At 43.9% G+C, this 18,688-nt stretch overlaps 1 protein-coding gene across 2 annotated transcripts in view; it reads left to right on the plus strand.

The window, feature by feature from the left end:
• Positions 1–4,448: 4,448 nt before the first annotated feature.
• The window catches only part of LOC120030399 (CD99 antigen-like protein 2), a 41,622-nt gene continuing 27,382 nt past the window's right edge, over positions 4,449–18,688 (plus strand). For both annotated transcript variants that reach the window (XM_038975789.1, XM_038975790.1), the window contains exons 1-2: positions 4,449–4,737; positions 17,850–17,918. In XM_038975789.1, coding sequence (XP_038831717.1) covers positions 4,680–4,737; positions 17,850–17,918 — 127 coding nt within the window. In that variant the 5' untranslated portion in view covers positions 4,449–4,679. The remainder of the gene's footprint in view (positions 4,738–17,849; positions 17,919–18,688) is intronic.

The raw sequence follows: 18,688 nt of genomic DNA on the forward strand, positions 1-18,688 counted from the left end.
CTTTTAACCAGCATGGCTACCACAGCATTCTGCAGCTATACGCCATCCCATCTGGTTTGCGCTTAGTGGGACTATCATTTGTTTTTAAACAGGACAATGACCAAACACACCTCCAGGCTGTATAAGGGCTATTTGACCAAGAAGGAGAGTTTATTTTTTTTAAATGTTTTATTTCACCTTTATTTAACCAGGTAGGCCAGTTGAGAACAAGTTCTCATTTACAACTGCGACCTGGCCAAGAGAAAGCAAAGCAGTGCAACACAAACAACAACACAGAGTTACACATGGAATAAACAAACATACAGTCAATAACACAATAGAAAAAAAGTATATCTACAGTGTGTGCAAATGAGGTAAGATAAGGGAGGTAAGGCAATAAATAGGCCATAGTGGCAAAATAATTACAATTTAGCAATTAAACACTGGAGTGATAGATGTGCAGAAGATTAATGTGCAAGTAGAGATAATGGGGTGCAAAGTAGCAAAAAAATAAAAACAGTATGGGGATGAGGTAGTTGGATGGGCTATTTACAGATGGGCTGTGTACAGATGCAGTGATCTGTGAGCTGCTCTGACAGCTGGTGCTTATAATTAGTGAGGGAGATATGAGTCTTCAGCTTCAGTGATTTTTGCAATTCGTTCCAGTCATTGGCAGCAGAGAACTGGAAGGAAAGGCGGCCAAAGGAGGAATTGGCTTTGGGGGTGACCAGTGAAATAGAACTGCTGGAGCGCGTGCTACAGGTGGGTGCTGCTCTGGTGACTAGTGAGCTGAGATAAGGCGGGGCTTTACCTAGCAAAGTCTTATAGATGACCTGGAGCCAGTGGGTTTGGCGACGAATATGAAGCGAGGGCCAGCCAACGAGAGCATACAGGTCGCAGTGGTGGGTAAGATATGGGGCTTTGGTGACAAAACGGTAGACTGCATCCAATTTGTTGAGTAGAGTGTTGGAGGCTATTTTGTAAATGACATCGCCGAAGTCAAGGATTGGTAGGATAGTCAGTTTTACGAGGGTATGTTGGCAGCATGAGTGAAGGATGCTTTGTTGCGAAATAGGAAGCCGATTCTAGATTTAATTTTGGATTGGAGATGCTTAATGTGAGTATGGAAGGAGAGTTTACAGTCCAACCAGACACCTAGGTATCTACATCAGATGACCTGGCCTCCACAATCACCTGACCGCAACCCAATTGAGATGGTTTGGGATGAGTTGGACCGCAGAGTGAAGGAAAAGCAGCTAACAACTGCTCAGCATATGTGTGAAATCCTTCAAGACTATTGGAAAAGCATTCCAGGGGAAGCTGGTTGAGAGAATGCCAAGAGTGTGCAAAGCTGTCATCAAGGTAAAGGGTGGCTACTTTGAAGAATCTCAATTTTAAAATATATTTTGATTTTTTTAACACTGTTTTGGTTACCACATGATTCCATATGTGTTATTTCATAGTTTTAATGTCTTCACTATTATTGTACAATGTGGAAAATAGTAAAGATAAAGAAAAACCCTTGAATGAGTAGATGTGTCCAAACTTTTGACTGGTACTGTATACTGTATCAGGATAAATAATTATGGTCACATGTCTGATGAAGTGAGTTTGAAACCTTTATGTTAGAAGAGATAGTAATGAATGATTAAATGATAGAAGGAATTTATCAATCAATTTAATTTATCAATCAATGAATTTAGTCAATTAGTCAAATCAATGTGAGGGATCAAGCAGAATCAATCATCAGAGACTTTGTTGTGATTTTAGTCTGGGGATTTAATCATGTTTGGAGGTAACAATGTTATGATTTAATTATGTGATTTTATATGCGACAAATACATGGTAGCCTATATCAAACTAATTCCCCCTGGGAAATTTATAAAGTAGCCTATATTTATTCCATTCTACAGGAGACTAAGGCATATGATCAAGCTGTGAGACAAGGCTAGACAGATATCTGTCAGGACTGATCTATCAATAGACCATTCAGGAAAAGGAGAAAATGCAACCAGACAGTGAGTCAGAAGGCTCCCTTCTTACTCTCCCTTTCTTTCAACAGTTCATTTTAACCCATTCTATTGTATGGTATTGTATTCTATTCTATTTTAGCACATTACAGTTGAAGTCGGAAGTTTACATACACTTAGGTTGGAGTCATTAAAACTCGTTTTACAAACACTCCACAAATTTCTTGTTAACAAACTATAGTTTTGGCAAGTCGGTTAGGACATCTACTTTGTGCACGACACACGTCATTTTTCCAACAATTGTTTACAGACAGATTATTTCACTTATAATTCACTGTATCACAATTCCAGTGGGTCAGAAGTTTACATACACTAAGTTGACTGTGCCTTTAAACAGCTTGGAAAATTCCAGAAAACGATGTCATGGCTTTAGAAGCTTCTGATAGGCTAATTAACACCATTTGAGTCAATTGGAGGTATTTCAAGGCCTACCTTCAAACTCAGTGCCACTTTGCTTGACATCATGGGAAAATCAAAAGAAATCAGCCAAGACCTCAGAAAAAGAATTGTAGACTTCCACAAGTCTGGTTCATCCTTGGGAGCAATTTCCAAACGCCTGAAGGTATCACGTTCATCTGTACAAACAATAGTACGCAAGTATAAACACCATGGGACCACGCAGCCGTCATACCGCTCAGGAAGAAGACGTGTTCTGTCTCCTAGAGATGAACATACTTTGGTGCGAAAAGTGCAAATCAATCCCAGAACAACAGCAAAGGACCCTGTGAAGATGCTGGAGGAAACAGGTACAAAAGTATCTATATCCACAGTAAATCGAGTCCTATATCGACATAACCTGAAAGGCCGCTCAGCAAGGAAGAATCCACTGCTCCAAAACCGCCATAAAAAAGCCAGACTATGGTTTGCAACTGCACATGGGGACAAAGATCATACTTTCTGGAGAAATGTCCTCTGGTCTGATTAAACAAAAATAGAACTGTTTGGCCATAATGACCATCGTTGTGTTTGGAGGAGAAAGGGGGATGCTTGCAAGCCAAAGAACACCATCCCAACCGTGAAGCATGGGGGTGGCAGCATCATGTTGTGGGGGTGTTTTTCTGCAGAAGGGACTGGTGCACTTCACAAAATAGATGGCATCATGACACTTCACAAAATAGATGGCATCATGAGGGAGGAAAATTATGTGGATATATTGAAGCAACATCTCAAGACATCAGTCAGGAAGATAAAGCTTGGTCGCAAATGGGTCTTCCAAATGGACAATGACCCCAAGCATACTTCCAAAGTTGTGGCAAAATGGCTTAAGGACAACAAAGTCAAGGTATTGGAGCCCTGACCTCAATCCTATAGAAAATGTGTGGGCAGCACTGAAAAAGCTTGTGCGAGCAAGGAAGCCTGCAAACCTGACTCAGTTACACCAGCTCTGTCAGGAGGAATGGGCCAAAATTCACCCCTTATTGTGGGAAGCTTTTGGAACGCTACCCGAAACGTTTGACCCAAGTTAAACAATTTAAAGGCAATGCTACCAAATACTAATTGAGTGTATGTAAACTTCTGACCCACTGTGAATGTGATGAAATAAATAAAAGCTGAAATGAATAATTCTCTCTACTATTATTCTGACATTTCACATTCTTAAAATAAAGTGGTGATCCTAACTGACCTAAGACAGGGCATTTTTACTAGGATTAAATGTCAGGAATTGTGAAAAACTGAGTTTAAATGTATTTGGCTAAGGTGTATGTAAACTTCCGACTTCAACTGTATTTCATTCTGATTGCAATGTTGGTCTAATATGGCTACCTCTTGCCCGAATAAGCTACAATAGCCAACTGAAGGTCATTATGTCATTATGCATGCATTACGACCTCATGTGAACAACAGTCTTTGAGGCCTCTGAGGTTATACCCTCCTCATCACCCGACGCCTCTGGCTAAGCAGCTGTAGTCTGTACCTGTAGGGTAATTGTAATGGGGTGGCAGGTAGCCTCGCTACACACATCTGTCTATGTGCCCATGAGCAAGGCACTTGGCCCTAATTGCTCTTGATATGAGTGTCAGCTAAATGACTAAAATGTACATTGAACTTGTACATCATACATTGTATTACACACCCTTTAAAGCCTAGAGGCCAATATGGTAAGACCGTATTATTCATCATAGAGATTTTGGAAGGGGATATAACTGTATTTAAATCATCACCATTCTGTCTGCCTGTCTGTCTGTGTAATAGCTGTTGGCTAATGAAAGTTCAACATCATGCATTGTCTATTAGCCTTCACACCCTCACTAAATCACCACTGTGTCTCTCTCTCTCTGTCTGTATGTCTGTCTGTTGTCTGCCTCTGTAAAAACGGAGAGGAACCGCCCTACACCGCCACTGTAATGTGATTCTCGCTGTACCTGCTGCGCCTACCGACCGCTCTCTCGTTTCTCCACATGCGCACAGCGGCACTACTCTCATTCTCACTGCAGACTTTCCGTTCAGTTGCAGCCAACTGTTCACCACTGTCGCACAGGCGCCGCCAAACAAAGATTTTTTAGGATCAAAATAGGCTGTCAAGCGGCTCAACGCCCAACAATTCGCTACATTGTAGCAAACAGGCAGCGAGATAAGAAGATACATCGATTTATCGTTACAGTGTAACGTTATTTTATCACTCGCTTCAAAACCAGTCTCGATACAACGCCGGAACAACAAATCTCAAACATGAAGAAATGTTCGGCGTGGTCGCTCTTTCTAGTGGTTTCGCTGCTAACTGTGAAAGGTAAGCGTTTTGCCCAACCCCTCTCTCAATTCAATTCAAAAGCCTCTCTGTCTCTTTCTTCTTTGTTGCTGTTCACGCCATTGCCGAGTTCATCAGTTTTTTGTTTCCTCGTTCTATTGTGTGTGTTTTAGCGGTATTCCTTTATTCTACACCGAATAACGGTACACTTGCGGCATCAAGCCGCTGCATCGATTTCAATGGATACTTATTACGTCTACATAATAACACGTCGCGGTAATACATATGTTTTAGCTTAACTACCTAACCCAGTCATACCAATAAGTAGCCTAGCCTACATGTGTCACGTTTGAACCTAGTCATATTGACCAGCTAGTCTGGCTGCGAACTGATGTACCACATGTTCGATTCCACAATTTAAATGGCTCTCTTTCTATCACACATTTGGCCTACTGATGTGAATTCTAATGATACCAGACGAAACTTTATATATAGAAGTGTGGGACAAAAAAACGTTCTCTGAGATGCTAATGTCTATGCAGTCTAGTCACATATCAGTGCAGGTATATTATTTTTATATTTTAGCAGACGAGCGATTTTACAATAGTGAGTGCATACATTTTCATACTTTCGTTCATAGTAGTCCCCCATGGGAATCGGATCCACAACCCTGGCGTCGCAAGTGCGCTACCAACTGAGCCACACAGGACCAGACTATTAGGACATCATGGTAGCAAAAATGCATCCTATAGCAGAGACAGATATTATAATAATGATTGATATAGGCTAGGTGTTATTTTGGGATTATATAAATGTATTTAAGCTGGTAAAGTAATCTTTGTTTATCACAAATGATAAACATGAATTAAAGAAAGAGATATGCAAATAAGCTAGACTACTGATGCTAATTATCTCAGAATAATTTACAGCCTATGATTTTAATTAGTTGTGGATCACTTAGACTATACGCATAAGAGAGTGGTTGTGACTGACTGAATGGTGAGATTATGAGGTCTGGTTCAGTGAGTCGAGAGTCTTTATTTATTTCTCTTCAAAGGATCACTCTTTCGTTCTCTCTATCATGGCAGGCGCAGGTTCAAACCTTCAGGGTGCCCGTTTCCTCCCTTCACACCCACACCCACCCACACACACACTGAGCGTGTCATTGTAAGACAATGAAGACATGTCGAGTCCCTATTCTGTTATTCTGTTTTGTTCACATTATTACTGCTTCAATGACCTGACAGCATGTTTAAAGTTCAGGCTGTCGGCCCTGACACCCCTCATAGATTAGTGCATATTTGGCATTTTGGGGTTTGGATTTTGAGATGAGGGGATGGAGGGGGAGGAAAGGAGGGAGAGAGGGAGGATGAAAGGGGTGGAGAGAGGGATGAAAGGAGGGGGAGGAAAAGGACTGGGAGGAAAGGAGGGGGGGGGGGGGAGGGAGGAAAGGAGGGGAAGATAGGGATGGAAAAGGAGGGGGGAGGGATGAAGGAGGGGGAGAGAGGGATGAAAAGAAGGGGGAGGAAAAGGGAAGGGGAGGAAAGGAGGAAAAAGGAAGGGGTGAGGGAGGAAAGGATGGGGAGAGAGGGATGAAAAGGAGGGGAGAGAGGGATGAAAAGGAGGGGAGAGAGGGATGAAAAGGAGGGGAGAGAGGGATGAAAGGAGGCAGGGAGAGGGGGAGAGAGGGAGGATGAAAGGGGTGGAGAGAGGGATGAAAGGAGAGGGAGGAAAGAAGGGGAAGATAGGGATGGGAAATGAGGGGTAGAGGGAGGAAAAAGGAAGGGGTGAGGGAGGAAAGGATGGGGAGGAAAGGAGGTGGAGAGGGAGGAAACGGAGGGAGGAAAGGATGGGGAGAGGGAGAGAGAGAGAGAGGGATGAAAATGGGGGGAGGATAGAAGAGGGATGAAAAGGAGTGGGAGGAAATGAGGGGGTGTGGGAAGAAAAGGAAGGGAGAAGGATGGAAAAGGGGGGAGAGAGGGAGGAAAAGGAGGGGGAGAGGGAGGAGAAATTTGTAGAGAAAAGGAGGGAGAGGGGTGAAAAGAAGGGGGATGGGGAGGAAAATGAGGGGGAGAGGTCTATGAACGGAGGGGGGAGGGAGGAATAGGAAGGGGAGGGATGAAAAGGAGGGGGGGAAGGAGGGGATGAGAGGGTGGAAAGGAGGGGGAGGAAAGGGGGAGAGATGGGGAAAGGAAGGGGCAGGGGAGGGGCAGGGGGGTAGAGCGAGAGAGGGAAAGAGGGAGGAAAGGGGGGGAGAGGGCAGAAAAGGAGGGAGGGGAGAGGGCAGAAAAGGAGGGAGGGGAGAGGGCAGAAAAGGAGGGGAGAGATGGATGGTAAAGGAAGGGGGGCGAGGGAGGGAAGAAGAGGGGTGAAGTCTCAGCTGCAGTCTTTTCTTTGGGAAAGGGGATGAGGGGTGTGTGTGTGCAGTGTGCAAGCTTTTGGGTTATATTACACCCTGCCACACCCTTAATGAAGTGTAATGAGATCAGTCCCCAGTCATTGAACAGAGGAATTCGATTATTTATTCACTTTGATACACAGCAGCTGAGGATCCATGCAGGAACCATCTATGCAGTCTCTATAGAGATGACTGTTCATATTGGGAATTCAATATTGACATGATGAATTATATCTAGCTAATTTACTCCTTTGGTGTAGAAAGTAATGAGTTAAAAGTAAGATCTATACATGTGGAAAAGGAAAACCTCACTCACTGGTGATCGTAAGTCACATGGTTGATTCTGGGGCCATCATGTGACAGAGAGACAAAGGGCTGTTTCCCCTATATTCTATATAGCGAAGATACCAACGTGGGTGCATGGGGACAGGCTGGGTGCATGGGGGCAGGCTGGGTGCATGGGGACAGGCTGGGTATATGGGGGCAGGCTGGGTGCACGGGGACAGGCTGGGTGCACGGGGACAGGCTGGGTGCATGGGGACAGGCTGCGCCAGAGAGTGTGAGTGTGTGTGTGTTAGAAGGAGCTGTAACTAGGGCTGTGGTGGTCATGACATTTCATCAGCTGGTGATTGTCAAGCAAATAACTGTCAGTCTCACGGTAATTGACCGTTAATTAACATAAACACGTTCACCATCTCCTGGCTTCCACACACAGCCTACAAGCCACTGATGCAGACCTAAATCCATGTAATATAGCCTACACCATCCCAATAAATCCATAATTTATTTTAGACAGGTCTAAAGAAGAATGATAGGAAGAAAATGTAGTCTATGTAATACCGCCGGTGTGGCGGTATTACGGTCACCACAACAGACCTATCAGTGCCTACTTCCCCTTTGCCGATGTTGACCGTTCAGTGTGTGCGCTGGGATAGCTCCTTTCTCAGACAGGCGTAGAATGCTGCTCTCTGACCCTTGGCGCTAACATTAGACACAGGATGCTGCTCTCTGACCCTTGGCGCTAACATTAGACACAGGATGCTGCTCTCTGACCCGTGGCGCTAACATTAGACACAGGATGCTGCTCTCTGACCCGTGGCGCTAACATTAGACACAGGATGCTGCTCTCTGACCCTTGGCGCTAATATTAGACACAGGATGCTGCTCTCTGACCCGTGGCGCTAACATTAGACACAGGATGCTGCTCTCTGACCCGTGGCGCTAACATTAGACACAGGATGCTGCTCTCTGACCCGTGGCGCTAACATTAGACACAGGATGCTGCTCTCTGACCCTTGGCGCTAATATTAGACACAGGATGCTGCTCTCTGACCCGTGGCGCTAACATTAGACACAGGATGCTGCTCTCTGACCCGTGGCGCTAATATTAGACACAGGATGCTGCTCTCTGACCCGTGGCACTAACATTAGACACAGGATGCTGCTCTCTGACCCGTGGCGCTAACATTAGACACAGGATGCTGCTCTCTGACCCTTGGCGCTAATATTAGACACAGGATGCTGCTCTCTGACCCGTGGCGCTAACATTAGACACAGGATGCTGCTCTCTGACCCTTGGCGCTAATATTAGACACAGGATGCTGCTCTCTGACCCGTGGCGCTAACATTAGACACAGGATGCTGCTCTCTGACCCTTGGCGCTAACATTAGACACAGGATGATGCTCTCTGACCCTTGGCGCTAACATTAGACACAGGATGCTGCTCTCTGACCCGTGGCGCTAACATTAGACACAGGATGCTGCTCTCTGACCCTTGGCGCTAACATTAGACACAGGATGATGCTCTCTGACCCTTGGCGCTAACATTAGACACAGGATGCTGCTCTCTGACCCGTGGCGCTAACATTAGACACAGGATGCTGCTCTCTGACCCGTGGCGCTAATATTAGACACAGGATGCTGCTCTCTGACCCGTGGCGCTAACATTAGACACAGGATGCTGCTCTCTGACCCGTGGCGCTAACATTAGACACAGGATGCTGCTCTCTGACCCGTGGCGCTAACATTAGACACAGGATGCTGCTCTCTGACCCGTGGCGCTAACATTAGACACAGGATGCTGCTCTCTGACCCTTGGCGCTAACATTAGACACAGGATGCTGCTCTCTGACCCGTGGCGCTAACATTAGACACAGGATGCTGCTCTCTGACCCGTGGCGCTAACATTAGACACAGGATGCTGCTCTCTGACCCGTGGCGCTAACATTAGACACAGGATGCTGCTCTCTGACCCGTGGCGCTAACATTAGACACAGGATGCTGCTCTCTGACCCTTGGCGCTAACATTACACACAGGATGCTGCTCTCTGACCCTTGGCGCTAACATTAGACACAGGATGCTGCTCTCTGACCCTTGGCGCTAACATTAGACACAGGATGCTGCTCTCTGACCCGTGGCGCTAATATTAGACACAGGATGCTACTCTCTGACCTGTGGCGCTAACATTAGACACAGGATGCTGCTCTCTGACCCGTGGCGCTAACATTAGACACAGGATGCTGCTCTCTGACCCGTGGCGCTAACATTAGACACAGGATGCTGCTCTCTGACCCGTGGCGCTAACATTAGACACAGGATGCTGCTCTCTGACCCGTGGCGCTAACATTAGACACAGGATGCTGCTCTCTGACCCGTGGCGCTAACATTAGACACAGGATGCTGCTCTCTGACCCGTGGCGCTAACATTAGACACAGGATGCTGCTCTCTGACCCTTGGCGCTAACATTAGACACAGGATGCTGCTCTCTGACCCGTGGCGCTAATATTAGACACAGGATGCTGCTCTCTGACCCGTGGCGCTAATATTAGACACAGGATGCTGCTCTCTGACCCGTGGCGCTAATATTAGACACAGGATGCTGCTCTCTGACCCGTGGCGCTAACATTAGACACAGGATGCTGCTCTCTGACCCGTGGCGCTAACATTAGACACAGGATGCTGCTCTCTGACCCGTGGCGCTAACATTAGACACAGGATGCTGCTCTCTGACCCGTGGCGCTAACATTAGACACAGGATGCTGCTCTCTGACCCTTGGCGCTAACATTAGACACAGGATGCTGCTCTCTGACCCTTGGCGCTAATATTAGACACAGGATGATGCTCTCTGACCAGTGGCGCTAACATTAGACACAGGATGCTGCTCTCTGACCCGTGGCGCTAACATTAGACACAGGATGCTGCTCTCTGACCCGTGGCGCTAACATTAGACACAGGATGCTGCTCTCTGACCCGTGGCGCTAATATTAGACACAGGATGCTGCTCTGACCCGTGGCGCTAATATTAGACACAGGATGCTGCTCTCTGACCCGTGGCGCTAACATTAGACACAGGATGCTGCTCTCTGACCCTTGGCGCTAACATTAGACACAGGATGCTGCTCTCTGACCCTTGGCGCTAACATTAGACACAGGATGCTGCTCTCTGACCCGTGGCGCTAATATTAGACACAGGATGATGCTCTCTGACCCTTGGCGCTAACATTAGACACAGGATGCTGCTCTCTGACCCGTGGCGCTAACATTAGACACAGGATGATGCTCTCTGACCCTTGGCGCTAACATTAGACACAGGATGCTGCTCTCTGACCCGTGGCGCTAACATTAGACACAGGATGCTGCTCTCTGACCCGTGGCGCTAACATTAGACACAGGATGCTGCTCTCTGACCCGTGGCGCTAACATTAGACACAGGATGCTGCTCTCTGACCCGTGGCGCTAACATTAGACACAGGATGCTGCTCTCTGACCCGTGGCGCTAACATTAGACACAGGATGCTGCTCTCTGACCCTTGGCGCTAACATTAGACACAGGATGCTGCTCTCTGACCCGTGGCGTTAACATTAGACACAGGATGCTGCTCTCTGACCCGTGGCGCTAACATTAGACACAGGATGCTGCTCTCTGACACGTGGCGCTAACATTAGACACAGGATGCTGCTCTCTGACCCGTGGCGCTAACATTAGACACAGGATGCTGCTCTCTGACCCGTGGCGCTAACATTAGACACAGGATGCTGCTCTCTGACCCGTGGCGCTAACATTAGACACAGGATGCTGCTCTCTGACCCGTGGCGCTAACATTAGACACAGGATGCTGCTCTCTGACCCGTGGCGCTAACATTAGACACAGGATGCTGCTCTCTGACCCGTGGCGCTAACATTAGACACAGGATGCTGCTCTCTGACCCGTGGCGCTAACATTAGACACAGGATGCTGCTCTCTGACCCGTGGCGCTAACATTAGACACAGGATGCTGCTCTCTGACACGTGGCGCTAATATTAGACACAGGATGCTGCTCTCTGACCCTTGGCGCTAACATTAGACACAGGATGCTGCTCTCTGACCCGTGGCGCTAACATTAGACACAGGATGCTGCCTTAGACTGAGGTGAATTTCACACGCAAACTCCTGAAATGGTACGTGTCATTGTTCTGACTTTAGATGGGGGTCCTGATACATGTCATTGTTCTGACTATTTAGATGGGGGTCCTGATACATGTCATTGTTCTGACTATTTAGATGGGGGTCTGATACATGTCATTGTTCTGACTATTTAGATGGGGGTCCTGATACATGTCATTGTTCTGACTATTTAGATGGGGGTCTGATACATGTCATTGTTCTGACTATTTAGATGGGGGGTCCTGATACATGTCATTGTTCTGACTATTTAGATGGGGGTCCTGATATTTCCTTAGATGGGGGGCTGATACATTCATTGTTCTGACTATTTAGATGGGGGTCTGATACATGTCTTTGTTCTGACTATTTAGAGGGGGGTCTGATACATGTCATTGTTCTGACTATTTAGATGGGGGTCTGATACATGTCATTGTTCTGACTATTTAGATGGGGGTCCTGATACATGTCATTGTTCTGACTATTTAGATGGGGGTCCTGATACATGTCATTGTTCTGACTATTTAGATGGGGGTCTGATACATGTCATTGTTCTGACTATTTAGATGGGGGTCTGATACATGTCATTGTTCTGACTATTTAGATGGGGTCTGATACATGTCATTGTTCTGACTATTTAGATGGGGTCTGATACATGTCATTGTTCTGACTATTTAGATGGGGGTCTGATACATGTCATTGTTCTGACTATTTAGATGGGGGTCTGATACATGTCATTGTTCTGACTATTTAGATGGGGGTCTGATACATGTCATTGTTCTGACTATTTAGATGGGGGTCCTGATACATGTCATTGTTCTGACTATTTAGATGGGGGTCTGATACATGTCATTGTTCTGACTATTTAGATGGGGGTCCTGATACATGTCATTGTTCTGACTATTTAGATGGGGTCCTGATACATGTCATTGTTCTGACTATTTAGATGGGGGTCCTGATACATGTCATTGTTCTGACTATGTAGATGGGGGTCCTGATACATGTCATTGTTCTGACTATGTAGATGGGGGTCTATTTAGATGGGGGTCCTGATACATGTCATTGTTCTGACTATTTAGATGGGGGTCCTGATACATGTCATTGTTCTGACTATTTAGATGGGGGGTCCTGATACATGTCATTGTTCTGACTATTTAGATGGGGGGTCCTGATACATGTCATTGTTGACTATTTAGATGGGGGTCTGATACATGTCATTGTTCTGACTATTTAGATGGGGGTCTGATACAATGTCATTGTTCTGACTATTTAGATGGGGGTCTGATACATGTCATTGTTCTGACTATTTAGATGGGGGTCTGATACATGTCATTGTTCTGACTATTTAGATGGGGGTCCTGTCATTGTTCTGACTATTTAGATGGGGGGTCTGATACATGTCATTGTTCTGACTATTTAGATGGGGGTCTGATACATGTCATTGTTATGACTATTTAGATGGGGGTCCTGTCATTGTTCTGACTATTTAGATGGGGGTCCTGATACATGTCATTGTTCTGACTATTTAGATGGGGGTCTGATACATGTCATTGTTCTGACTATTTAGATGGGGGTCCTGTCATTGTTCTGACTATTTAGATGGGGGTCCTGTCATTGTTCTGACTATTTAGATGGGGGTCTGATACATGTCATTGTTCTGACTATTTAGATGGGGGTTTGATACATGTCATTGTTCTGACTATTTAGATGGGGGTCCTGATACATGTCATTGTTCTGACTATTTAGATGGGGGTCCTGATACATGTCATTGTTCTGACTATTTAGATGGGGGTCTCCGATACATGTCATTGTTCTGAATATTTAGATGGGGGTCATACATGTCATTGTTCTGACTATTAGATGGGGTCCTGATACATGTCATTGTTTGACTATTTAGATGGGGGTCCGATACATGTCATTGTTCTGACTATTTAGATGGGGGTCCTGATACATGTCATTGTTCTGACTATTTAGATGGGGGTCTGATACATGTCATTGTTCTGACTATTTAGATGGGGGTTTGATACATGTCATTGTTCTGACTATTTAGATGGGGGTCCTGTCATTGTTCTGACTATTTAGATGGGGGGTCCTGATACATGTCATTGTTCTGACTATGTAGATGGGGGTCCTGATACATGTCATTGTTCTGACTATTTAGATGGGGGTCCTTTCATTGTTCTGACTATTTAGATGGGGGTCCTGATACATGTCATTGTTCTGACTATTTGATGGGGGTCCTGATACATGTCATTGTTCTGACTATTTAGATGGGGGGTCCTGATACATGTCATTGTTCTGACCATTAGATGGGGTCTGATACATGTCATTGTTCTGACTATTTAGATGGGGGTCCTGATACATGTCATTGTCTGACTTTTAGATGGGGGGTCCTGATACATGTCATTGTTCTGACTATTTAGATGGGGGTCTGATACATGTCATTGTTCTGACTATTTAGATGGGGTCGATAGTCATCTGTTTCTGAATATAGATGGGGGTCCTGATACATGTCATTGTTTCTGACTATTAGATGGGGTCCTGATACAGTCATTGTTCTGACTATTAGATGGGGGTCCTGATACATGTCATTGTTCTGACTATTAGATGGGGGTCCTGATACATGTATTGTTCTGACTATTTAGATGGGGGGTCCTGATACATGTCATTGTTCTGACTATTTAGATGGGGGTCCTGATACATGTCATTGTTCTGACTATTTAGATGGGGGTCCTGATACATGTCATTGTTCTGACTATGTAGATGGGGTTCTGATACATGTCATTGTTCTGACTATTTAGATGGGGGTCCTGTCATTGTTCTGACTATTTAGATGGGGGTCCTGATACATGTCATTGTTCTGACTATTTAGATGGGGTCCTGATACATTGTCATGTTCGACTATTAGATGGGGGGTCCTGATATGTCATTGTTTGACTATTAGATGGGGGTCCTGATACATGTCATTGTTCTGACTATTTAGATGGGGGGTTCTGATACATGTCATTGTTCTGACTATTTAGATGGGGGTCCTGATACATGTTTTTTCTGACTATTTAGATGGGGGTCTGATACATGTCATTGTTCTGACTTTAGATGGGGGTCTGATACATTCAGTTCTGACTATTAGATGGGGGGTCTGATAATGTCATTGTTCTGACTATTTAGATGGGGGTCCTGATACATGTCATTGTTCTGACTATTTAGATGGGGGTCCTGATACATGTCATTGTTCTGACTATTTAGATGGGGGGTCCTGATACATGTCATTGTTCTGACTATTTAGATGGGGGTCCTGATACATGTCATTGTTCTGACTATTTAGATGGGGGTCTGATACATGTCATTGTTCTGACTATTTAGATGGGGGGTCCTGATACATGTCATTGTTCTGACTATTTAGATGGGGGGTCCTGATACATGTCATTGTTCTGACTATTTAGATGGGGGGTCTGATACATGTCATTGTTCTGACTATTTAGATGGGGTCCTGATACATGTCATTGTTCTGACTATTTAGATGGGGGTCCTGATACATGTTCAATTGTTCTGACTATTTTCGATGGGGGGGTCCTGATACATGTCATTGTTCTGACTATGTAGATGGGGGTCCTGATACATGTCATTGTTCTGACTATTTAGATGGGGTCCTGATACATGTCATGGTTCTGATATTTAGATGGGGGTCCTGATACATGTCATTGTTCTGGACTATTTAGATGGGGGGTCCTGATACATGGTCATTGTTTCTGACTATTTAGATTGGGGGGTCCTGATACATGTCCATTGTTCTGACTATTTTAGATGGGGGTCCTGATACATGTCATTGTTCCTGACTATTTAGATGGGGGTCCTGATACATGTCAGTGTTCTGACTATTTAGATGGGGGTCCCTGATACATGTCATTTCTGCATTTAGTGGGGTCCTGATACATGTCATTGTTCTGACTATGTAGTGGGGTCCTGATACATGTCATTGGTTCTGACTATTTAGATGGGGGTCCTTTCATTGTTCTGACTATTTAGATGGGGTCCCTGATACATGTCATTGTTCTGACTATTTAGATGGGGGGTCCTGATACATGTCATTGTTCTGACTATTTAGATGGGGGGTCCTGATACATGTCATTGTTCTGACTATTTAGATGGGGGTCTGATACATGTCATTGTTCTGACTATTTAGATGGGGGGTCTGATACATAATGATGATGATCAAAAGCTGCTCCTCTAATCCTAAACAGGTCATTCATTTGTTTTATCAGGGGAGGGGGGTGCTAAACTGGCCTTAGATCAGTGTGTAGGTAATGAGGCTACGTAGGTTTTAACTACATAATGATAATGAGAGTAGGCAGGTTTTATCTAACTAATGATAATGAGATTATGCAGGCTTTATCTAACTAATGATAATGAGATTATGCAGGCTTTATCTAACTAATGAGAGTAGGCAGGCTTTATCTACATAATGATAATGAGAGTAGGCAGGCTTTATCTACATAATGATAATGAGAGTAGGCAGGCTTTATCTAACTAATGATAATGAGAGTATGCATGCTTTATCTACATAATGATAATGAGAGTATGCAGGTTTTATCTACATAATGATAATGAGAGTATGCATGCTTTATCTAACTAATGATAATGAGAGTATGCAGGTTTTATCTAACTAATGAGAGTAGGCAGGCTTTATCTACATAATGATAATGAGAGTAGGCATGCTTTATCTAACTAATGATAATGAGATTATGCAGGCTTTATCTACATAATGATAATGAGAGTATGCAGGTTTTATCTACATAATGATAATGAGATTATGCAGGCTTTATCTACATAATGATAATGAGAGTATGCAGGTTTTATCTACATAATGATAATGAGAGTATGCATGCTTTATCTAACTAATGATAATGAGAGTATGCAGGTTTTATCTAACTAATGAGAGTAGGCAGGCTTTATCTACATAATGATAATGAGAGTAGGCATGCTTTATCTAACTAATGATAATGAGATTATGCAGGCTTTATCTACATAATGATAATGAGAGTATGCATGCTTTATCTACATAATGATAATGAGAGTATGCAGGTTTTATCTACATAATGATAATGAGAGTATGCATGCTTTATCTAACTAATGATAATGAGAGTATGCAGGTTTTATCTAACTAATGAGAGTAGGCAGGCTTTATCTACATAATGATAATGAGAGTAGGCATGCTTTATCTAACTAATGATAATGAGAGTATGCAGGCTTTATCTACATAATGATAATGAGAGTATGCAGGTTTTATGTACATAATGAGAGTATGCAGGTTTTATCTACATAATGATAATGAGATTATGCAGGCTTTATCTACATAATGATAATTAGAGTATGCAGGTTTTATCTACATAATGATAATGAGAGTATGCAGGTTTTATCTAACTAATGATAATGAGAGTAGGCAGGTTTTATCTACCTAATGATAATGAGGGTAGGCAGGTTTTATCTACCTAATGATAATGAGAGTATGCAGGTTTTATCTACCTAATGATAATGAGAGTATGCAGGTTTTATCTAACTAATGATAATGAGAGTAGGCAGGTTTTATCTACCTAATGATAATGAGAGTATGCAGGTTTTATCTACCTAATGATAATGAGAGTGCAGGTTTTATCTAACTAATGATGAGGCTGAATTATTTCATTGGAGGGAAAAATACCCCTTTATAGGTCTTTACATCTATGATTATCACTAATTGTGAGGAGAAACTTGAAAAAGAGACATGTGTGTTGCTGTATGGACACAATAGCTCTTCTGTTCCATGTGTTTGAGGAATGCAAGGAGTCTTTGTTGCCATGTAGATATGACAGAAACCACTGCATTCGTCACTACACTGGAACTTTGATCATGGAAAGGAATGAAGAAGGGTTGATTGGCAGCAGACCTGTGGCCAGATGGTTCCATTGTGTCAGGCAAGCTCGGCTACAGCATTTGACGTGATTTCAAATAGTGTTTGAACCCAGGTCTGGTTGACGGCACTGAAAATCGAAGAGCTGCGCATAACGTTAATGCACAGCTCTTCGATAAACTGATGCACCATTAGTGTGTGTATTCCAGATAGAAGTAGTATGGAAGTAGATACAGCTGCATAATCTCGGATGTAGGTTAGAGAAATGTGGACTGACTAGATCAAAGTTCCTGTCCTTTTCTCTGTACTGCATTGTGTAAAAACCTCAACTCCTTCCTGTTTCTCTCCTCCCTGTTTCTCTCCTTCCTGTTTCTCTCCTCCCTGTTTCTCTCCTCCCCCTGCCTCATTCCCTGTCTTCTTCTTCTTGCCCTCCCTCTCTTCAGCGCTGTCCCAGAATTCAGATGGCCTTGACCTGTCTGATGCCTTGAATGACAATGATGTCTCTATAGCACGTAAGTACAGAAAGACAGTCTGACTGTAAAATACACAATATTCATAGGCTTCAGATTTACTGCTGCAGTATCTACAATACAGTCTGTATTCATGCTTTATGTCTATGAAATCCTACATCACTACCATGAATTCATGGTCGATGGATTCATGTACAGTGCCTTCAGAAAGTATTCACACCCCTTGGCTTTTTCCAAATTTTTACAGCCTGAATTTAAAATGGATTAAATTGCATTTTTTTGTTACTGGCCTGCACACAATACCCTGTAATGTCAAAGTGGAATTGTGTTTTTAGAATTTTTCACATGAATGAAAAGCGGAAATGTCTTGAGTCAAGTCACATAAGTTGCATGGACTCACTCTGTGTGCAATAATAGTGCTTAACATGATTTATGAATGACTACCTCATCTCTGTACCCAACACATACAATTATCTGTAAGGTCCCTCAGTCAAGCACTGACTTTCAAACACAGACTCAACCACAAAGACCAGGGAGGTCTTGCAATGCCTCAATAAAAAGTGCATGGAACTCCCTTCCATCTTATATAGCGCAAGTGAGCAGCAAACCTGGTTACAGAAAACTCCCCCATGTGACCTACTTGTTGTGTGTGTGTACTGACTTATGTGTAACTGATAGATGCACACAGTACATGTTCATGTTTTTAAATGTACGTAAATTGTTAGGATTTTTTTTGTCTGTCTTTTCCATTATGCTTCCGACCTCAGTAAGACGTTGGCTAATGGGGATCCATAATAAATAAAACCTATTGG

Source organism: Salvelinus namaycush, chromosome 36 (genome assembly GCF_016432855.1).
Source record: "Salvelinus namaycush isolate Seneca chromosome 36, SaNama_1.0, whole genome shotgun sequence".
NCBI lineage: Eukaryota > Metazoa > Chordata > Actinopteri > Salmoniformes > Salmonidae > Salvelinus > Salvelinus namaycush.